At 37.0% G+C, this 24,216-nt stretch overlaps 2 protein-coding genes across 3 annotated transcripts; both read left to right on the top strand.

The window, feature by feature from the left end:
- Positions 1-1,390: 1,390 nt before the first annotated feature.
- INP1 (transcription factor) lies at positions 1,391-3,066 on the top strand. 2 transcript variants are annotated; one of them, XR_015225552.1, is made up of 3 exons: positions 1,391-1,687; positions 1,788-2,688; positions 2,800-3,066. XR_015225552.1 is itself a non-coding variant. In XM_086641555.1 (3 exons), exons 1-3 carry the CDS (start codon positions 1,672-1,674, stop codon positions 2,806-2,808), a joined length of 786 nt encoding a protein of 261 aa, XP_086497681.1. In that variant the 5' UTR covers positions 1,460-1,671; the 3' UTR covers positions 2,809-3,066. The 2 variants fall into 2 exon arrangements, 1 of the variants encoding a protein (XP_086497681.1); XM_086641555.1 differs by having other exon boundaries at positions 1,460-1,687; positions 1,788-2,548.
- A 1,493-nt stretch (positions 3,067-4,559) lies between these two features.
- Positions 4,560-9,832, top strand: LOC147537357 (uncharacterized). The gene is made up of 6 exons (XM_086639397.1): positions 4,560-5,184; positions 5,426-5,550; positions 7,280-7,706; positions 8,325-8,533; positions 8,953-9,060; positions 9,152-9,832. The coding sequence occupies exons 1-6, from the start codon at positions 4,887-4,889 to the stop codon at positions 9,674-9,676; spliced, it is 1,692 nt and encodes a 563-aa protein (XP_086495523.1). The 5' UTR covers positions 4,560-4,886; the 3' UTR covers positions 9,677-9,832.
- Positions 9,833-24,216: the final 14,384 nt, after the last annotated feature.

The following is a 24,216-nucleotide window of genomic DNA, read 5'->3' as shown; positions in this document are numbered from 1 at the left end:
AGAACTGCAGGTATGATGGGAATTCAAATGAAAAAGATGGGACGGTGTTTTTTTTCATTTTTTTTTGGGTTGAATCAGTTTGAAACGGTCCCATCTGATTTGAGTTTCACAAGTGGGTCTGTTATTGGTTAAGAATTTTAACTTCAAAGTTGTCAGAACTTCGGAAATTTTTTTACAAGCTTCTATGTTTAGAAATTCCAACTTATGAAACTTTAAAGCTCTAGATATTTAGAGTTCAAGAACATTCTCATTAGAACTTTGAAATTCTATAAACTTCTGGTAGAACTTTAAATAGCTCTACGACGTTCAAATCAATGGCTGAGATCAAGATCACTACCACTATCACCACCCCCTCTCACTAACTCCAACTGCCACCACCATTTCTTCAGGTGTAGTCGCGGATACTTTGACTTTACATTCGTGCTAGTTTCTCGTGTTATTTCTTGCTTATATATTGCTCAGTTTTGGGCAACTCTGCGCCAAGATAACATTTTATTCTCACAACATTTTGATATTACAAGTCCTTGATACATAAGAAAAAGGGATGGAATTAAAGGAGGGAAGTTGAGTTATTTTTTCTTTCTTTAGCCCGAAAATGCTAGTGTCCTGTAGCTTTCTTTTGTTGTGGACTTCCCATGACAACTTGATTGTTTCCGCCATCGCATTCTCATTTGCATTGCTTTCGTTTCGCTTTCTTCACTGAACATGCTTTTGCAACTAATGTCTTGGCTTTGATGAATTTTGAATTGTGATCAAGCATAACCAGTCCATTTCCTATCTTCTGTTAAGAGAAAGAGAAAGATGCCTCGACATTAATCTTATAGCGGAGCGGACGTGGGGGTCCGTCTTTCCCGCTTTCAAGTATTATTGTAGCTAATCTTGAGAGATTTAGTCGTCTTGCGCTTCATGTGTAAAATTAAAAGAGTTAATTGTCTTCATATTGTCCTTCGAATTTAGCTGGTTATGTTGCAGATAGATCCGAAGACGAGGCTTTCTACATATACCAAACAATCATGGCCAACAAGATGAGATTAATAGACGCGTTATCGTTGTCTAAGTGTTTCCACGAGCATATCCATTGGGTGAGGGTCGCCATTTGATCTGAAAATATTGCAATAAAACGATAAACTTCTAGCAAATTGGACTTCTTATCTCACGTTCATTATCTCACATTATCAAGGCTTCGTTGATGTTAAGACACTAGCGATCTTCTTCTTCTTCGTGACAGACCAGATCTAGTATCCCAAAAAGAACATCGATATCATCATCGCTTTAGACACCTCAGTCCGAAACCAACAAGTACGAGATTTTGTTCTTGAGGGAGGCTCCACTAGCATACCAAAAAACCGCAATGGTTATTAAGCTTGAGCGTGCAGGTATAACCCACCATGGGGACAATTTCTGGGAGTAATGTGGGACTATCACACCAATGTAGGAGACCATTCAGACCAGCCAGTCCGGATGGCAGCCCTTATAAAAGTAACAGAAATTCAATTTTATCTTAAAACTTCCATGCTTGCTTGACAAAAACCCTAGATTGATCCTCGGTAGAACTCCTTCAACAGCAATATCAAAAGCATCTTTCTTCTATAACTATCCAAACTCTTCACAGAGCTCTCTCTCTCTCTCTAGAAATCCTGATCAAGAACAAGAACATTTTCTCCCTTCAAGATGATCAAAGCTGCAGGTACATCTCTCTCTCTCTCTCATTACTTTCTCTCTCTACATTCTTCAAGATAGATTCAAATTTTAATCATCTCTAATGGTTAATTCCTTTTACTTAACAGCTCGATTTGGTCGCAAGAAAAGCACTCGACTTTTCAAAGATTTCTACTTAGAATGGATTGAAACCCTAAAAACCAATTTACTCCCATTACTACGTCGTTCAATTTTGGTTTCTTCTTCAAACCAACTTTCTACCCATGTCCAAATGATTCAACACCATTTTCAAAACTATTACCTAACCCTAGATCTTGCAGCTTCTGAAGATGTTTCACAACTTCTTTTCCCAATTTGGCGTAATCCCCTTGAAAAACCCTTTCTTTGGGTTGGTGATTTTCACCCTAATCTCTTCACTAATCTCCTTAGATCATTTCTCAATAATAATAGTTCAGATGAAGAAATTGATAATACCCATATTGAAAAATCATCAAATTTCCCTCTTGTTTGGAAATACCCATCAAAGAATTTGATGAACAAAATTGAACAGATTGAATGTGGGTTAAGATCAATGGTTCCTACCCTTGTTACTCGTTATAGGAAATCACATTCAAAATTTCTTGATAAATGTGGTTTGAATTGGATTAATTGTGAAAGTAAACAAGAGATTTTGAAGACAGTAGAAAAAGATTTAATGGTTGAGATTGAAGAACTTGTTGGTGTTTTTCTTGATGCTAATAGATTAAGAAGAAGTGTTTTAACAGAGATTATCGGTGCCACCGATATCTATCAGGCAGCTCTTTATCTCGAAGGGCTTGCTCAATTTTTTGTTGGGTTTAGTGATGGTGAATTACTACATGAATTTGAACAATGCAAGATTCCATTATCAGTTGAGTAATTCTTAACTTGGGTATTTTAATTACTTCTTGTTCTTCCTAAATCTATAAGGAATTCAGTTTTTAGGAAGTTCAAGATCTTTAATAATCATCATTTGGATATCTGATGTTCTTGCTGATTTTGATTTCATGGGTTAGTAGTTTTATTTGAATATCTGAACTTGTAATTCAACATTCTTGTGTTTATTAAATTTTGCAATTCTGAATTTAGGTTTTGATTTGATTCAAATTTTCTCATTTACAGGGCATTTAGGAAGTTGAAGTTGAGGGTTTTGTTATATGATCATCTGAGCATCTTCTTCACCACTTGGAATATTTTTGTTGATTGATGGAATTAGAAGGATGAAGGATAGTTCAGTGCACAAGTTTTGTTCCAGTTCAATTAGTATACAATTTTGTAGTTCTTGCTCTGCTTCTTTTGTTGAATCTCTCTGTATAGTTTGTCAATCATTAGTCATTTTTGTGAGAAGCAATTTATGAAAGTTATACCAAAATGATTCATTAGTAGTGCTAAGATTGGATTTTCTTGTTATTGTTTATGTTCTTCATAAAAAAACAACATTTATCGAAGTTCATTTGCTATTGAAATTTAATGGGAAGCGAACAACTACCATATAGACCTTAACAAAAATACTTAGATGTGAGTGTACTCACATCTCCTTCGACTTTAACAAAAATACTTAGATGTGAGCGTATACTCGGCGTTTTAGGAAAATAAGAAAAAGATTTGGGAGAGAAAGTATGAAGTTCGTCAAATTTCCTGAGGTACAAATTTTTTAAAGGAAAATAGAACATTTTCTTCTTTCTCCTCATCTTCGACCGGCAACTCCGGCTACCACCACCACCATTTTGTCCTCTTTTTCTTCCTCTCCTTTCATCACCACTACCTTCATTTATCTTTCTTCTCTCTTCTCCTCTTCTTCTCCTCATCTCTTCCCTCTCTTCCTCTCTTTTATGTTGCCTTATCTCTCTCTTTCTCTTTTCTCACTATAACACACTACTACTACTGAATATGTTAATCAAAGTAGAGTAAAAAATTTTGTTAATATATACCGGTTTACTACTCCCTTCGTCCTATTGTTTTTGTGGTTCTATTCGAGGAGACACTATGTTTTTATCATTAAAACCGAATTTCTATTTGTAGTTGAAACAAAATAGTCCGATTATATTTCGAGTTTACACTATATCTATTTCATCACAGTTTTTTTGGTTGCACATAGACCTATATATATCCCATTCTCCAAATATTATAGAGGTTAACACCGTTACTGCCTAACAGTAAAAGTTCATTTAGAAAAAGCCTAGATAGACATAAAGTGGATTACGTCGAGGCGATAATAAATCATCTTTCTTAAAGACATTTTACACCCCTGTAGCAATACCATCAATTAGGTATGGCTCCCAGGAATCAAAACAACTTCCTTTCAGGGTCGCGATGGTACTTCACCGTTTTGAAAGCGAGCCAACCTTCGTAAGCAATATGAATGCTTTGACTTGACCTTCTAGACTCCTGACTTGATTTCTTGACAACTCATGGCTTCTGACTTGGTTTCCAGATAAACTTCTGACTTGGTTTTGAGACAACTCAAGACTTCGTTTTTTCTTCTCGGCGCAATCGGATGCTCTAGACTCCAAATTCTAAATTCGATCAAATAATTTTGAGTCTAGAATCCAAATACACTAGACAGCTCTTGATTCTACATTTTAGATATACTGGAATGCTCTCAGTTATCGTATTTTAGACATACTAGAATGCTTTCAATTCAATGTTTTTGATTTTATCTTCTTAATTACAGCTTATATTCCAGATACGCAGGGAATGCTTAATGGAATCAAAAAATAAATACAAACTGAATGGAATCCTTCTGACATTCCACTTCCGCCCATCCTCATTTCATTGAAGCTGAACCTCCAAAACTTTTTGATACTGAAGGGGGATTTGATGGTGAAAGAGATTTAAGGATTCAGGTTAAAACTACTAAAATTTCACCAGTCGACGATTGGTTACAAACTAGGAGGTCAAGTGAAAATAGATTAGGAAAGTGAAATATTGAATTTCTTGTCGACGTACAAAATATACAAAAGAGAGGCCATTTAGGTATTTAACATAAATTAGGTGTTTGACGAGAAGCTGGTTACAAAGTAGGGGGTCAAATTGGAAATAACCCAAAACATAATTTCTCTTTGTTGATGTGGAGGCTTTTAGTAACACGTTATAAGAGGAGGTGTACGAGTCGTCCGACAATTCTTAGGGGCCTTTCGTTTTAAAAGCACCTTCTCTAAATCATACACACACTTGACGGAAAAACCAATTCTAGGGTTAGGGCTTCAATGGCTGAAGAAAAGGAATTATCACCATCTGTAGCAGCAAATCCTGTAAGCCCTGTTCAATCAAATCCCGATAAGAGCAAGCTCGAAGATTCCAAGCTTCAAACTTTTCCTCAACCAGAAGATGTGAACCCTGTTCAATCTGATCGCAAGAGGAAACTTGAAAGTTTGGAGCTTCGTGATGATGAAAAGGAAGAAGAAGCGGATCCATATTCATCGGCCGAGAAATTGATCAAAGATGTTGGTAGCACTCTTCCGGATGCCAAAAGACCCCGTCTCGATGAAGACCCTGATGTTACTGGTACCCTATTCTCTTCTCTATTTGCTGGTACTAGGTCGTGGTTTATAGGGTTTGAATTTGATTCTGCATGATAGGGATCATTGATATAGTATGTGTGTGGATGTTTAGTGAAACCCTTGATTTTATGAATTGCTTTTGGTAATCAGCTAAGTTTTTAATGTTCAGCAATAGTTCATGTTACTAGCAAATATGCCCATGGTGAAGATTAAATTACTGAAACGTTTTGTTACTGAATCTGTAGAGAATGGTCATCAAGCGGAAAAGTTGAATGAGAAACCAGAGGAGGTGTTAGAGGGGACAACAGAGGAAAAGTTAGACGAAACGCCAGTGGAGAATCAGAAGGAGCAGGCCGAGGGAGACGATCAGGTTAAGAATGCATGAAAAATTATGATTCCAAGTCAGATAAAAAAATTATGCTGCATAGGCTTTATATCTCTTAAGTTTGCTATAACCACTAAGCATGTTCAGATGTTAATTGTCGTTATGAATTTATTGCGAACATAGAGTGGCATGATTGAAATTATGTTACGTTTATCAGGACGCTCTGCCATCGGTCTGGATCATGAAATTGGCTCATTTGGCACCATATTGTTCTTATAGATGCTTGTTGACCTTTATCAGCATCTTCATTTTTTTTACCTTCCAAACATCCTCATTCATATGCTTGTATCATTGTATATTTTGGTGGGATGTGGGATGCTGATGTGCTCAGTTTGAAAGTTCTAGTCTTGTCCTGTTTAGAGTGTTTGTACCATTTCACCTTCCTTGGAATAGTTACAGTGTTCGGATTTCATCAGTCTTAATTTTATTAATGGCCTAACACATGAAAAAGAAAACTTGCTTCCATGTGACTATGTGAGAAAGTACGGTTTGTGAGACATCAAATTGACTGTTGCTTGATCTTGCATATCTTATGAAGTGGCAAGATTGCTTAGATTGTCAATGGGAATTAGAGCTTATTTTCTTGAATTACACTTAATGAGGACTTGGCATGTTATATGATCCATTTGAAGGTGATTCATATAACGCGAGAGATCAAACCTCCAGTTTAAGATATCAGTTGTCATGGTTTTTTTTGGATTAAGGTGCCAATTTAGAATTGGTTGGCTTTCATAATGCAGATTGGGCTTTTGCCTTTATGAGGTCAACATTGGTTCCATGGTGTAGAACTAGGCAACCGTTCTCCACCCTCATCCTCCGGGGAGAGGTATCAGACGTCACGATTGCAAAATGTTAGTAGTTGGTAAAATGCTTCAAGTCTTGAATTACAACTCCTTATGCATAGATCTCCAGTAATTATGCTAGTGCCACACGTTCAACGCATGATCAGTGAGAGATGGGTGTCAAATGGTGGGTTCACTTATGAACTGTTTTAGATTATCTATCCCGAACAAGTCCCTTCCTTTACTTGATATGTCAAAACATATCAGATATCATTAAAAAATTCAAAAATATCCTGCATGTTCCAGAACTTGCATAGGAGTGTACTGCTAAAGATGTTTTCTAAAGTAAGATCTGTTTTGAGTATGTTCTTGTGTTGTGATCTAATATGACACGCTATGTTGGAGCATATCTCGTAAGATCTAGGATTGCTATTGAAGGTGCATGTAGAATTTTTGACAGCTTTGGCGCACAAATGACAGGGTTTATCTGTGTTCTTGGGAAAGGCATATTCCTAAATGAACCCCGGAGTCTATAACATACGAGTATCTCCATAAGTTTGAACTGAGTTGTACAATTCTGGAAGCTGTGTGAGTTTGCGAGACACCCATTGGGCTTCAGCTCAAGAAATATTTTGATTTGTTTACTTGCAATTACGGGTTTCATGAAGAAATTATTTGGTAACATGGGGAGTTGGATTTGGGGTATGCATAGTGTTAGTTTTTCTTAGAATATCTCAGTCCTTGCGTTGTAGCTCAAAGAAGGTGTCTTATAGTTAAGTACATGCAAAATCCGTGCTTCATGACTAATAATGTTCGAGTATCTTTACATTGAAATTTGAAATCAAAGTTTAGATTACCTTAATGTCTGTAAGAATCTATTAATACTGTTTTCAATGATCAATGCTATAATGGATACATGTTTTATTTTTCAGGCTCAAAGTGCAGTGTTAGAAGAAACTGTTGTTCTACCCGAAGATGCGAACCCTGTTCAATCTGATCGCAAGAGGAAGCTGGAAAGTTTGGAGCTTCATGATGATGAAAAGGAAGAAGAAGCAGTTCTAAGAGAACCCGTGGACTGGAATGCCCTCTCGGTTGAGGGTCAAAGGACTATACCTGATGAAAAAAGATCCTGTCTTGATGATATTCCATCAGAAGCTTTTGATCTTCAATTAGAATCTGTTTCTCAATCAGAAAATACAATCCCTGTTCAAACTGATCATGGAGCTTCGGAGCGTCAGAATGATGAAATAGAAACAGTTACAGGAGAACCCGTGGACTGGAACTCCCTCTCGATTGAGGTTCATAGCCCTATCTCTGATGAGAAAAGACTCCATCTGGACGATGTTCCCAATGATTCAAGTACTTCTCTCTCTCTCTCTCTCTCTCTCTCTCTCTCTATCTCTATCTCTATCTCTATACTTGTTTATCTAGGTCAAATAGACATTATTTTAGCCTGCAACGTTGTTGTTTATCTGGCTCAATAGACAAATTTATATTAAGGTTTATCGAATACATTATACATAAATTTACATGCATTGATGAAAATTTATATTAGGGTTAATGTGAGAATGTGTTTACTTGATCCCAGTTCCAGTAATCCGAAGTACTGATTTCATCAATAAAATATTTTGCCCAATCTGGAAGCATTGCTGATAATATGTTGATTTCTAACTTTTTAAGCTAAAATCTTTGAGACTTCTTAGATATGCATAATGTTTAAAGAGGAGATTTTTGCATCGAAGCTTGCATCGGTACTATTTGTGACCTAGCACAGTGAAGATATAGCGATATCTTCTTGGTGATTTGCATTTTGATTGTTCTTTTCTCTATTTCGTATCTGTTCCTGCTTGTTTTTTTGACAGCCTCAAGGCTTAAATGGTATTGAAAATGTTGGATATACCTGTTGCATTTTTACTTTGGTTAATATAATTCACCATCTCGAATGATTCTAACAGTTTGATTTTGTTATCATTTTAGATTATGTTGTGACACTTGAAAATGCGGCTCAGTTTTCTGAAGGAAATCTCACGGAAGCAAAACCTCCACAGCCATATGATGAAACGTTTCAGAGTACTGATGGTTATGCTTCTTCAGGAAGGGATTCTCCTCAAATAGCTGGTGATCTAGAATACGGAGTGTCTGATGACCAGACCATGTCCAGTGAATTGGACTTCCCTATTAATAAGGTAATGGGTTTATATATATTACATATATATATATATATATCAAATTTATATAGTAAACTTCAGATGTTGCAGAAACAATTTTATAAAGTCACGTTTAGAAAGAACAATATTTCATGTCAAATTTGTTTGCTAGAGGACTTCGGTGTTTCTCCATTAAGCAACTGCGTTAAGGAAGCAGATTTCAGGAAACAACTGAAGAGCTTTTGAAAGTTGCTTTGTTTCAAAGCTGATTGTAGAAAACGGCAGAGTTACTGATACTTCAGTAAAAATATCTCACAAGAATACCAAACCAAGCCCGAGTCTTTTCTCTCAATGATACTCGTGATCCTTTGGGTTAAGTCGATGTTATTTTCCTTGCACATTTGATTGAATACTCATTGGTGTAGTGATTCTCTTATCTTGTTTTTATACTTAAACAGGACGATATTAAAGAAAAAGGAATCGTTCAACGAGAAAATGTGGGCACCACCGATCACATGACGGAACCTGTTAAAATAGACTTGACTGATTGTTTCATCACTGATCAGGTAAATCTCATGCATACACATTTCTTAGAAGTTCTTTTTTGGTACTACGGACACATGAATATCTCAGTTTGAAATTCTTATTTAAATATAGGTGTTCAATTCACGTGAAGCTCTTATCGAGTGGTGTCAAGAGGTAGGAAGGAATAATATGTTTGTGATAGTGATTTCCAAATCAAGAAAACCAACTCGTGGAAGAAGTGCAAGATTGTTATTAGGATGTGAGAGAAGTGGTTATTATAGAGACCATAAGAAAAAGTCGGAACAACCTCATGCGAGAAAAAGAGAAACAGGGACGCGAAAATGTGGATGCCCATTTATGCTGAAAGGAATTTGGATGCCAGGAGATAAATGGAAGGTTCAAGTTCATTGTGGCGAACATAATCACGCATTACCAAAATCTTTAGCTGGTCATTCCCATGTAGCTAGGTTGAATGACGAAGAGAAACAACTAATTATCGATCTGATCAAAAGTGGTGCTCGACCTCGACAAATGCTAAATGCACTTAAGGAGAAAAGCAAAGGAAACATGTCTACTATAAGAACCATTTACAACGCTAAGGCTTCTCTAAAACTTATGGAGATGAAAGGAAAGTCGGTGATTGCCCAGAAAGATTAATCCAGAGATCAAACTTCACGAAAGGTTTGTCCAATCTTTGTCCACTCAGGTAGTCGGGTAAGAGGTTCATTGTCCATTTAAGATTTCATAAGTGTTAATGAAAATGATTAACAGTAATTATTTTCAATAAAAGGAAAAATGAATTGTCAGTGGATACTTGGATATCTGGATAATTAGGGATTACATGTAATATTTTCTCTTAGGGTCCCTTTGATACGTTTGAAAATCATCATTTTCTGATGGGAAGAAAACGATCATTTTTACATTAGAAATACAGATTTGAGTGCTGGTTAAAACTTTTGGAAATTGCGAGGTGCCTTTAAAATAAAATATACTTATTGGGCTTCTAGGGGTGTTTTGAAAAAGCAACATATTGTTGGACCTCTCGCAAGACCCAGCTGCCTCTGAAAAACCTATGAGAGAGAGAGAGAGAGTGAGAGAGGCAATGAACTCTTAGCTGGGGCGGCGGGCGAGCCTAAAGTAACCAAATCGGCTTGCTTTGGGCCCCATTATACCTTAGGGAAGATCTTGGTTTGTATTAGGATGGTCAAAAGTTCAAATCCAACCTCTACCAACATTAAAGTATTGGGTTATTTTTCAAATAACCCATAACTTTGTGACCAGCTTCCTGCCTAGCCCTTAACTTTATGAAAAATTCAGATGACTCCTTTTTTCAGTTACCGTTAGAATACTGTTAACCAGTCATCAATTTTCTCTCCTACATCTCATCACCTCTCTCTGCCACCTCATCTTCTCGCCACCTCATCGTCTTCTCCGGCGAAGGTCGTCGTACGATCAATTTTCCGACTGACGACCTTCAAACATTAAAAAAAAATTCTCTCTCCTCTCTCACTCTCTGAATTTTTTTTATTTGGCTCTCTCCTGTCTCTCACTCTCTCTCTCTCTCTCAATACTCCGGCGAAGGGTTTCAGAGTAGGTCGAACTGACCTTGAACAGAGCTGTTCAAGGTCAGTTGGTGACTTTGAACAGCTCTGTTCAAGATATGTTCGAGACCTTGAACAACTCTGTTCAAGGTATGTCGAGAACTTGAACAGAGTTATTCAGATGTTCAAGGTCACTTCGACCTACTCCGGCGAAGGGTTTCCCCTTGCCGGAGTATTTAGAGAGAGAATAGAGCCAAATTTAAAAAAAAAAAATTAGAGAGGGGAGAGAGAAATATTATTATTTTTTTTAATGTTTGAAGGTCGTCGGTCGAAAAATTGGTCGGCCGGCGACCCTTGCTGGAGAAGACGATGAGGTGACGAGAAGATGAGGTGGCAGAGATAGGTGATGAGATGTAGGAGAGAGAATAATGACTGGTTAACGGTGTTCTAACGGTAACTGAAAAAAAGGGTCATCTGAGAATTTTTGATAAAGTTAGGAGCTAGGCAGGAAGCTGGTCACAAAGTTAGGAGCTATTTGGGAAATAAGTATTTTATATTTACTTTTTTGCTTATACTTAAAAAACCACCTATTCCTAACATAGTTTTGGCTCCAAAATTGTTTGGGCCGACCCTGACTCTCAGGTGCCTTTGGAAAGACCAAGGCTCTTTCTCATCATCTAATAAAAAAAGTTTCAAAGAAAAAATCAAGATTTACAAGTAAAGAGGACAATAATAATTATCTAGACTAGGTCTCCTCTTCCTCGTTTAATGAAAAAGTTTCAATGAATTAATCAAGATTTCCAAGTGAAGAGGACAATAATGATAATCAAGTAGTATTCTCATTAGGAGGATATAGACTGGGGTTTCAAAGTTCTGGTTGGACCAGGAGCGGCCCGTGACCAAAGCCACCAAAGCGGTCGCTTTGGGTCCCAAATAATCAAGAGCCTCATGTTTCATATTTCGTATGTAATTTTCGAAAAACTAATTATATTTTAAATCAATTTCAAACACAATTTAAGTTGTAACTTGGTGGTAAAGGGTTTAGATCTTAAATGAAAGGTCAAGGGTATTCCTACCATTTGCATTGTTTAAATTTTACTTAATTTTTTTTCTAATATTCATTGTATGGGGCCCCCAATTTTTAGTTTCACTTGGGACCCCCGATATACTAGGGCCGGCCCTGGGTTGGCCTGATCATCAGGAGGGGATGATTATACAAGAAGAAGATCACGAAGCATCAAGGGGAGGTGAGAGTTTATCAAGTACAACAAGTGGTAGTAATAATCAGTTTGGTGGTTTAAGTGATGATAATAATGAAACTTTTTTCCAAAGATGTAGTCATGATTTTCCTTAAAGTTGAACTCCGTACGGATATGTATGGAGTGACTTATCGTAATTAGATCTTTAGTGTTTTATTCAGGGTAGTTTCCTCGTGATTGGGTTTTGATATTTGGTGTTCTCTCTCCCTACTCAAACTAATTTCTTTCACCCATCTTTCAGCCCTGAATCGATCGATGGTAGCCCTTAGAGCAAGTTAAATGTGATGAGGCTCCCAAATTCAAATTTGGGAGCCGCAACCCATTCAACTTCAATCGGGGAGCCCCACCCTCCCGGGCTCTCAACTCACTTTCCAACTGTTTGGAGTTCCCAACGGCTAGTTGGAGAGTCCCCAACATCTCATGTTACTTTCTTTTTTTTTTATATTTTTTTATTTAAGTCAAATATGTTTAAAAAAAAAATTAATAGATATTTCATTGATTGAAAAACTAAATACATATTTAAACTCAAATGCATATAAATGAAATACAGAAAACAAGTAAATTAACAGTAAAAGATCCGGCAGTCGTTGCGATCTTCGGTATTCCACAAATGCTTTATACGATCTGCCTTTAATTGTGTATGAACTTCTATGTCTCTAACTCGGCCAAGACAAGCAAACATTTCTTCGACAATATCTCCCTCAAGAAACACTAGTTCTGGAACACTTCCATCAAACTGGTAGTTGCCTTAGGTCCTTCATTTTCAATTATCATGTTGTGCATTATAATACATGAATTCATAATATAATACATGCACAGGATGTAAAGAGAAGATGAAAATAAAATAAAGAGAAGATGTAGAGAATATAGAAAGAAGATGTAAAAAACTTAATGGATGAGTGGTTGTATTTATAGATGAACAAAAAACAAAAAAAAAATCGAATTCCAAACTCCCCCCAAAAAATTCGTAAAATTTGAAAAAAGTTTTGGTAAAATTTGAAATTTTTATTTTTAGAGCCAATAATTTCATGGTTGGAAATTGAAACACAAATCTCACACATATACATAATTTGAATTTGGGAGCCCTGTTGGGAGTCTGACATTGGAGTTGAAAAAAATTAGGGGCTCTCAAAATTAGGAGCCTGAGCCCCTACATTGGAGTTACTCTTAGGAAACCTTAAATTCCCAAATCGAGCTGAAGAAATCTTGTATTCTCTCTTTGTCTCTTGGCTAAAGAAGGGAAACCATAAATTGATTGAGCAAGTTGAAGGAACAATTTAGGGATTAACTGAATCAACGTTTTTTCAACTTCATAACCCAAGATCATTATTACTTGAATCGTCTATTAAATGAGGTTAGAGTTTGAGAGAAAGGGGGGACTGAAATTGAGAAAAGTTGACTGTTAGAGAGGGAAAATAAATGAGGTAGAGAAAGATAACTACATGAGGGAGGAGAGAGATCGCGTTTATTTGAGGGATGGAAATCCATTTTTGCATCTATTTATTGACAAAATTTAAACTTATTTTCTAACTTTTTCTCCCAACCGAAAATGATGTTCTCACCTTTTTGACTTTACCAAACAACGGAAATCGATTTTCTTACGAAAAGCGATTTTCCTGTGAAAAGCGATTTTCCCACATAACCTTCCCACATAACAAACGGACCTTAATGTCAATCTTGGTATGGACATCATTTTGTAGTTGATCTTTTTCTTTCGAGAAGCGATTTTCCCATATAACTTTCTCATGTAACAAACAAAACTTCATGCCAATCTAGGTTTGAACATCATTTTGTGGCTGATCTTTCTCTTATGAACCAGATTCTAATTGGTGTAGTTGAAGGTCATTTCCAACGACTTCCAGAAGAACTGGAAGTACTTCAAACCCTAAGGCCATGTTTGACGCGCGGGAATAGAATGTGATTCTCGGGAATCACATTCCCGTAACGTGATCCCTGGGAATCACATTCCCGTAGTTTGATGTTTAGTTTGACCAGAAAGGAGAATTTGATTCCTGACATATTCCTAATTGGGTGTTTGGTTCGTATAGAAATAGGAATGTAAATATTTTTTTTTCAAATACATATCAATTTTTTTTTGCATAAAATATACACATCATCTTTGTTATATATTAAAATAAGTATTATTTTTTCAAATTCGTAGATATGAAATAATAACACGATACATCAAAGGGTTTGAATTTAAGGATAATAAATAAATGTCTTAATAAAAATTTATCTAAAATAAAATTTTGTTCGTAAACCTAAACAGAAATTTATCTAATATTAAATTTTGTTCATAAACATAAATAGTACTTATTAATACCAGATCCTACAAAAAATAAAATTGGTAATTCAATATTTTGTTAAGGATATATTTGTCAATAAATGTTAATATATGTGATTCCGGGGGAATGAGAATCACAAACCCACCTCCCCCTGGGTTTGCTATTACCCATTTTATAGGGAATCACATTCTCAGACCCACACCATTCCCGCAAGTCAAACAGGAATGATCTGAAATGTGATTTCCGGGAATCAAATTCCATTCCCACGCCATTCCTGCGCGCCAAACATGGCCTAAGAACATTAGGTTTACCTTAATCTTGAGACACAATTTTGACTAGTATGAAAACAAAAATCCAAACAATGGGGTTTTGGCCTCTCCTCTACAAAGTTAGGTGTCGTTTGACAACCAAAAGCATAAATATTTTTACTTTTAGTAGAAGTTATTTTGTTTCAAAAAAGTAAAAAATTATCAAACGCATATTTGACAATAATGTTACTTATAAGTAAAAAAGTTAGTTTGGCAATGTAATTTACTTTTCTATTTTATTTTTATTTTTCTCATAAAGATACTTGATTTTAATTGATTTTATTTAGAATTTTCATGATTACTCTTTTGGAAGAGGTGGCGACAATATTGGTGGTAGTTGTGGTGGTGGTGGTGGAGCCTTGGAGGTATGGTGGTGGAAGCGCGGTGGTGGTTGTGATGTGGTAGTGGTGGAGTTCGGTGCCAGAGGTGTGGTGGCGGCAGTGGTTGTGGTGGTGAAGGTATGTGGATGGTGGTGGATGTATGAGGGTGGTGTTGGTGGAGGTATGATGGTGGTGTGGAAGTATGGTGTTGGTGGAGGATGTAAGACCGAGGTATGGGGTAATAGTGGTGGTGGAGGTATGGTGGTGGTGGTAGAGGTGTGGTGGTGATGGATGTATAGTGGTGGTGAAGGTACGGTGGTGGTCGATGTATGGTGGTGATGGCGGTGGTTGAGCTACAGTGGTGGTGGTTTAGATATGCTAGTGGTGGTACAACGGTGTGGTGGAAGTTTAGTCGGGGTGGTGGTGGAGCAGAGATAAACAAATAAAAATATTTGATAAAGTAATATTTATGCATGTGTTTAACAAAAGTTACTTTACTTTAAAGTAAAAGCTAAAATCTAAACTTCAAAAGAAAGTCAAATTTTAACTTAAGTGAAGTCGGAAATTTTTCACGTTACCAAACTAACGTTTTTGCTTCTTTACTTAAATAAGCAAAAAAATAACTTATTTTAGTGTTGCCAAACAACACCTTAAACTCAATTATTTGTCTTATAAAAAGTAACTTTAAATTAACAAAGTTCATACTTTTAGTTCTAAGTTTTCAATGTTTTAGATAAAATATTTTACGATTTTTATGACCAGATTAAAGGTAGACCCAATGATACAAAATCTGCATAATATGGGAAATTTCAATTTTGATTATTTGTTATTTTTTTCAAAAAAAGAAATTTGATAACTTCTGGTAGTTTTGAAAAAGTGTGTATATATACATATGTAATATATATACACATTTATATATGTACATACTAGACATAGCCCTTGCCTCCGTTACGGTGAAATTCCAATTTCAAATTTATAGTGTGATTATCATACGTTTGAGAAAAATCGTAATCTTGATGTACTTAGAAGCTCCGTGCAGCCACTCTTTCGTCATTTTCACATTGTTGGAATCACACAAGGCAAGCTAGAAAAATGGAAGGTTTACTTGTAAATGAAGCTCAAGAATCTTTAGCTACTAAATGGATCAAGCATTGAATCCTTGTATACCTAATAACAACACAAACATCGAAAAAAAACCCTTAATTCAAATTATTCACTTTTACAACCCTCGAAAATACAAAATTTCAGTAAACATCACCTGTGGCTACAATTATAATGTGAAATCTGAGGTAGAAGTTCATGAGCAAAACGATTAGCACCTTTAAGTGCATATTTGCTCACTATAATTAAGTGGTAACATATATGTCTTTATACTGGAGATACCAAAGTTCAAAATCCTATTGCTTATGAAAAAAATTTAATACTTTATGCTGTAAAATTTACCACAGATGCTCTTAGTTTGTGATGACGCCTTCTATGTATTTAGCGGAGCATTATTTTATCGAAGATGCTCTTAGCTCCTCATGTTGCATCCCTTCTAGTTATCAGACAATTTGTTTGTTTTGTTATATTTTGTTTAGCTAGTTTACTATAAAAGTCTTTCAATATTAACATTGTTTTCAACAAAAATGTTAACGAGTTACAAAATATCGTCCAAAACAAAATGACACCATTTTGACATTGAAATGAATTGGAATGTATGGGAGGTGGGGAGAAAAGAGGGAAACAACTTGAAAAGAGAGAAAAAATAAAAATAAAAAGACAGAGAAAAAGAATTCTATGTCGTCTATATATATATCTTTCTTTCGATTAGAAATTAAACTCTATGGAGTAATGAAACAAATCTTTAATCATTGACTTCAGATCAAGAACCAATACTACACAATCTAAGATGGAGTCAACACAATAATTAAGTTTTTAAAGTATTTCCTGAGGAGAGAGAAGCTCTGATGAGACATGAAAATGTCCCATCTGGATCTCTTAACTTGGGCTAGTTAGTTCATTTCGAGCCGTCACTCTCATGAATTGTTTGTTTCTCTTGTCCAGGTGTCTTCTAAGCAGTTGAGCGCGAAAAATAGATAAAATCGAGAGAAAGACAAACATCGGGGCACTTTGGTCATTTGGATATTTGATGAATTGATCAATGTTGTTGCTCGGATGAAACTAGACTCCAAGACGATCCCAATGGCGAAAGCGGAAGTGAAATCGGAGTCCGGATGTAAAATCTAGAAGGGGTCGAAGTGGGATACAAAAATATGTTGACTAAAGGTCAACTTAGATCTCCTATAACACGTGGCGCACTTCAGAACGACTGGTGAATTATTTCGGGATACTTGTGGTGACCACAACGGGATGGAATCTGGTTACTTTCTGGTTGAGATCAGGTACATCAACACATCTTTGCTTAAGTACTCCCGCGTGGATCTAACGGACCAAAAGAGGAACCGTGTAGATCAACTGTGTTGGTCAGTGGTCTTATTGCATCTCATAATCCGCGAAGCACCATATCGAAGTCCTCTTTATTGCCAGCTTTAAACCGATTGGGTGATTCCCAAAATTAATGGGAAGTCCCATCCTCTCGTCTCTATCCTCTCATCATACACAGTAGAGAGATAAAGAGATCTTTTTAGAGAAGGAAAGTGAGAGATCTTCTTTCTCTTCTCAGGTTATTTTAGAAATAAAATCTAGAGAGAGAAGGAAACTTTCTCTTCTCTAATGCTTTAGTGAGAAAGCAACAGTGAGATGAAAGGAATGAAGGAAATTAGAAAGAGGAAGAGAAGGCAAGTTTTATTGATAGAGATGGAAAGAAAAGCTATGAAAGTGAAGGATATTTCTCTAAAGATAGGAATAACGAGAGAGGGCTGAATATTTTGATGGAGGAAGATAGAACTCGGCTATAAAGGAGGAGAAACAGAGAGCAATACATCATCTCGGTTTGGGGGATCATCTTCTCCAAGCTCAACTAAATAGAAACATTAGAGAGAGAAGGAAGCTTTGCTTTGAAAGAAAAAATCATCTCACAGCAACAATAGAAATTACAGAGAGATAAAGTTATCAATCACAGAGAGTTATCCATCATTTTCTTTTTCTGATTTTTGTATTGTCCTTCTTTGTGAGAGAGAGAGAGATTACAGAGAGATTGTAGAGAGAGAAAGAAGAAATTACAGAGAGAGAAAAGAAAAATAGTTTCAATCTTCTTCTCCTTTTTTTTATCCATTAGGACTGATTTTATTATCTTCATTGATCTAATTGTTGAGAAAGAGAGAGATTGAAAAGAAAAAAAAAGAAAAGAGAAACAGTAGAAAGAGGAGAATTTAGTTGGAGAAGAAGACCGTGTTTGGTTCGTAGTTGCTGCTGGAAAATAATTTTCCATTGACGCTGGAAAATAATTTTCTCCAGAGGAGCGTTTGGCTACCGTGGGAAAATCAGTGAGAAAAGTTCTGTTTTCCTTCCATTTTCTCTTATTCTTCATATTGATTTTAATCTTTGATCATGATTAGCTAAGACTCTTAATCTAGGGTTTTACGATGAAACCCATTTTTGATCTTTTAGAGATATAATTTTTAACTCTTGATTAATGCTTCATGCTTAATTCGTTTTAGTTTGATAAATAGATTTTCTTTTCACTATTTATACTTTTCGATTTGATGCATCGTGCTTATGTTAAATCATTTGACGGTTCATACTTATTAATTGATAAATAGTAGTTTAGAAATTTATTTACTTAAAATAAAATGATTACATTGTTATGTTTTATTCGGTTTTAACGAAAACATCTCCCGGAATTAGGATAGTTCATTATCCGAAATTCTGAGTTATAAAAAAGAGAATCAACCATTTTAAGTATTTGTTTCTAAAAGTGATTTTATGTGGTGGAATCCTAATCCCTAGACTCCTCTCCCCATTTGAGTTCATTTTCATTCCCGTAATTTTATTTTAATATTTTATTTATTTTATTTTAAAAACCAAAACCAAATCATTTTACAATCTTATTACTTCCTAATTTTAGAATAGGTTTAACTAGTCTCTGAGGAACGAACCGGTCTTACCGGAACTATAACTTGACGCCCGTATACTTGCGGGTGGTGACCTATTTAGGAAACTTTCTAGGCCCATCAAGCTCCCACCTGACGTCGCCAGGCGTTTTTTCTTCCCTCTCCTTTCCCCTCTGAAAAACCCTAAAAACTCCATTAATAAGTGCATACTGCCTCCCTTAAACATCTTTTTACCCACATGCAAGTCGAGACCCTTATAGATCCTCCATAGTAACCGTTCAGATTGAATCTTTCGCAAACAACAAGGCATCGGATCATCACCTAACATCAAAAACCATAAAAAGCTGAGTAAAGAACATCAAGGGGAATTAGAAGCATAAAGAAGGATCACCTTCCAAAGCCCTAGGGAACTGGCGAAAATCCAAAGGTATAATCACGAAGGATTCTCCTCGGATACTGAGGTAAGTGACTTTAATACTTATATTTGTGCATTACTTACATGTGTCAAGAGTAATTAGTCTAAACTAGGCTGTTCATTACCCCCATCACGCATGCGCCGGACTCTTCGTCTTCTCTAACGTTTGGTTGAGGGGGATTGGTCAGTTGGTTCTTGGTTTACAAGTGGTAACCGTATAGAGACTTTTCGCTCCTTCCCAAGGATTCTTTGACGTATCACAGGGCTTGGCTTCTGGTGTTTAATGTTTACTTTCTCCTAGATCATGCATGCAAAGAGCTTTTATTGCTCTTATACCTTGAGAGAGAGTTTCATTCTGGTTGTCTTACTTCTCCTATTTGAGTCTTCAACCGAACTACACCCCTTTCATCTTCCTCCTCATCTGTTAATGTCGAATACTTTCTCTAAACTCAGAATCGACGAACTCTCGGAAAAGATGGCTCTCCAGATGAATATTACAGAATATGGAAATTTAACCATAGCTTATCAGAAGCCATCGGTTAACAAAGATTTACAAGAGATTGAGGCTGGGTTTGTAGCGCGTTTGTGTTGTTCTTATGACTATGGAATAGGTTTCATCAGGAGAAATCTCTCGGCTCAATCAAGGTTCTTCAGAGAGTGTGAGATTTCCAAATCTACCTATGGTCCTAATCACTTTATTATCAAACCAAGAAGTTCAGTAGTCATGAACGAAATTGACCAAGGAAGACCTTGGATTATCAGGGGGCTGTTAGTGGTAATGCAAGAAGTAGATTTCCCTTTGGGAAAAGAAGCTCCTGAACTTATGTGTGAGCCTATGTGGTGTAGCTTTGCAAATCTCCCATCAGCTATTCAGAATCGCCAAGATCTCGATATCATCTTTTCTTGCATGGGTTATATAATGCAAGTCCAACCAAAGAATTTTAGTATGGTGACCAACACAGTGATCCGTATCCAGTTCATGTACGACGTGAGGACTCCTCTTTTAGCAACTTTGAACTCAATCTTTACAGATGGAGGTAAGCCGGTCAATTTCAGCTATTTACGTTTTCCCAAAGCCATTTGCCATCGTTGTCGTATCATTGAGCACTCCCCTGTCCCATGTATCAAGCCGAATGTTAGAGCTTCCAATGCTAAGATGGACATCTCCCCCTCTCCTATCCCCACTGTTCAGAATTGGGCTCTTTCAATAGTGCCCCCAAATTCTCAGAACAAAGGAAAAGTTCCTTCCTTGGAACTAAACTCTAAAAGCAGTAAGAGGAAGGGGACTGACCATCTGATGGAAGTTAAGATAGAGGAAGGGGAGGTTCACAGAGCAGGGTCCAAGAAAGTCAGAGACAGAGGTATAGGTGTTTTTGGTGAAGGGAGCAGTAGAGGAGGTAACAGGTTTTAAGCTTTGGTTGATTATGATCTTGCACACTCACACCTTCCCAATTGGTACTTCCCTCCGCCTGAACCAGTGGATAGCCAGGAAGAGAAGAGAAGACATCTCTTTGCAGATTCCTTATTGGTTTCTCCTGATGATGTTTCGGATGCTAGGGATGGGGGGATCGATGAACAGCCTAGTTTAGTTGATTAGTTGTTTAGTGTCTTTGTCCCTGGTTGTTAGTCTTTATTTTGTGTGCCTGTGTTTATATTTTCTTGCTCTTGGGTGGTTTATTTCTGTGTTTTGTATTTTGGGGGCTGCTAGTGCTCAGTCCAGGGTCTTACTCCTTTTAGGGCTTGCCAGGCATAGTTTCTCTTTTCTAGTCCTATGTTTTTAGTTATCTTTGTAGTGCCAGGGACTGTTATTAATTAGTATATGTTGAAGGACTGTTTAAGCTTATACGTTGTTCTTTCTCTTGTTTTCTTCTTCTTTGTTATTTTTAGATTCTGGTTCTGTTTTTTCTTGCGTTTTGTTGTTTGGGTTTTTGGTTTGTTTTCGCTTACCTAGGGCTGCTGGTTCACTCTGAGAAGATAGTGTCAGGCTCGGCCCAGAGAAGGGGAAGTGAGCGCCGTTATATTATGGGAAACCGGGCCCCTCCAGACATCAGCCCAACTCTTTTAAGCTGGAATGTTAGGGGAATCTCGTCGTTTTTAACGAAAAAACACCTCCTCAATATTATCGCTCGTAAAAATCCGGATTTCATTTTCCTTATGGAAACCAAGAACAAATCCTTTAACATCATGAAACATATTCGGATAGGTAAAGAATATGCTAGCCATTTCATAGATCCAGAAAATAAGGCTGGAGGCCTGGCGATGTTCTGGAAACATAACCTCCAGGTCTCTATTCTTTTCTCGGACCAAAATATGATTCACTTGGAGATGAAAGATAACCATAATAATAGTCGATCGTTTATTACTGGCTTCTACGGTAGCCCATATAAAAAAAACAAGATGAAACCTTGGAAACAACTTATCAATATCAACCCGGGTTCAGATATGCCGTGGATGATTATCGGGGACCTTAACATCATTCTGGACCCTCAGGATAAGAGCGGGGGTAATTCCAACTCCAACTCTTACACTCCTAAAGTAAACGATATTATTTCAAAACTGGAAATGACGGATATGGGCTTCCAGGGAAACCCTTACACTTGGACTAATAAACAGTTTGGTCATAATCTGATTCAGGAACGGTTAGACAGAGCTCTGGTCAACCAACCTTGGCTCCAAAAATTCAACAATTCGGGCATCACCCATCTAGAAGGTATTGGTTCGGACCATCTCCCGATCCTGCTCTCGAGTTTCGAGCCAAATAATAAGCAACCAAAACCGTTCAAGTTCATCCGTACGTGGATGTCCCACCCGGATTGTCAGGAATTCATTTCTGACAGATGGAATTCTAAAATTTTCCCTCAGACTGATATTCAAGCTAATCTTACTCACTTGAGCAAACATCTCTCTCAGTGGAATAAGAAAATTTTTGGAAATATTGAAAACAACATTAACCACATTGTGGCCTCGATGCAGCGTTGTAACTGTCATGACGAATATCTCGGCCTTAGTAAAAGGCTTGAGGAGCTTTACAATCTGCAAGAAAGTATGTGGAAGGAAAAATCACGAAACAATTTCGTTACGCTAGGTGACAAAAACACTAAATATTTTCACTCTCAAGCGATTCATAGAAACCGAAGCAATCGTATCCTGGCTATTAAAGATAACATGGGAAATTGGCAGGATAATATTAATGATATTCAAAACACCGTCTCTTCTCACCTTCTAAATATTAGTACAACTGACAATACTAGTATGAATCATCAGATTAGTGACCTTTTCCATACCTCTATCTCGGACTCTCAGAATCGTGAGTTAACGAGAATCCCGGATAGAACGGAAATTGATGAAGCCATTAAATGCTTAAAGAAAGACGCTGCTCCGGGGCCTGATGGTTACCCACCATTCTTTTATCAGTCCAATTGGGATACGATTAACCAGGATATTTGCATAATGGTCACCAATTTCTTTAGTACTGCTCATCTTCCCGAAGACACCAATCACACAAATATTTGTCTTATACCCAAAACCACTGCTCCTCAGACTCCGGCAGACTATCGACCTATCAGTCTCCTTAACACTACCTATAAGATCATCACCAAAATCCTGGCCGATAGATTCAAAGAAACCTTACCCGATATTATTTCGCCTTTTCAATCTGCTTTTGTTCCAGGTAGGCAAATATCAGACAACATCATCATGGCGCAGGAAATCATACACTCTTTTAAAAAGATGAAAGGAAGCAAGGGTTACTTCGGCCTCAAATTGGATATGTCCAAAGCGTTCGATCGGATCGAATGGAATTTCCTAGTAGATATCATGAGGAAATTGGGCTATGCGGAACATTGGATAAATATGATCAACTCTTGCATCTCAACTTCTTCCATGGCGGTTCTTATTAATGGCAGACCAGGTCTCAAATTCTATCCTTCCAGAGGTATTAGACAAGGAGACCCTCTTTCCCCTTTTCTTTTCACTTTGGCTATGGAAGGTCTTAGCAGGCTCATCTCCACAAACACAGGTAACTCATCTTTCCTGGGCTTCCCGACTAGTAATCCTGAGTTAGTTCTGACTCATCTCTTATTCGCGGACGACTGTATCATTTTCGGCAGAAACTCCTTAGATAACATAGCCAATCTAAAGAATCTTCTACGAATTTTTTGTGAATCGTCGGGGCAAATGATCAATTATAGTAAATCTAATATTTTCTTCTCCAAGAACTATCACCCCAAATTCAAAAGGATGATTACCAAGGCTCTGAAAGTCAAATATGCGTCGGCTTCGGAGAAATACTTAGGTGCTCAGCTTTTTATTGGGGCTACCAAAACAAAAGTCTTTAATGATTTGATTGAACAGATCAATAAAAAGCTAAATAAATGGAATCACTCTTTTCTTTCTCAGGCAGGCCGTACTGTGGTGATCTCTGCAGTCGCGGCAGCCGTACCTCGATACCAGATGCAATGCTTTGCACTCCCAAAGAGTGTAAGTAAACGCATTATGACTATTCAAAAGTCTTTCTGGTGGGGTAAGTCTAAAGGAATTTGCACTAAAGCTTGGAACTCTATCTGCTTGCCTAAAAAAGATGGAGGTCTGGGGTTACATCTCCCGGAGTTAGATAATAAAGCTTTTCTTAGTAAGCTGGCATGGCGATTACGCACGGAACCTAATTCAGCTTGGGTGCAACTGCTAAAAGCTAAATATTATCCGAAATCTGACAGCCCAGGGCGAAGTAAATCTCACAACTCTTGGATATGGAAAAATATTAACAAATATAATGATCAAGTGAATGAACTATCATGCTGGGAAACGCATTCGGGGAATGACATCAATATCTGGACGGACAATTGGATTCCAACGTTTATCTCCCCGCCTCAAAATAGTCAAAACTCTAACCTTATTTAGGTTTCCCAACTCATTACGAATGATACTTGGAATGAGCAGATTTTAAGAGAAAACTTCGATGAAAATACTAGAAACATGATTAAAGCTATTCCCATAGATAGCAACGGGAAAGATCAACGCAAATGGAAATTAACAAATTCTGGAAACTTCACTATCAAGTCTATGTATTACCATC

This window comes from Eschscholzia californica, unplaced genomic scaffold, assembly GCF_041429995.1.
Source record: "Eschscholzia californica isolate CP2 unplaced genomic scaffold, dmEscCali1.0.p SCAF_5, whole genome shotgun sequence".
In the NCBI taxonomy this organism is placed as follows: Eukaryota; Viridiplantae; Streptophyta; class Magnoliopsida; order Ranunculales; family Papaveraceae; genus Eschscholzia; species Eschscholzia californica.
Note: the sequence above shows the minus strand (reverse complement) of the source record. Positions and strands in the feature narration are given on the sequence as shown.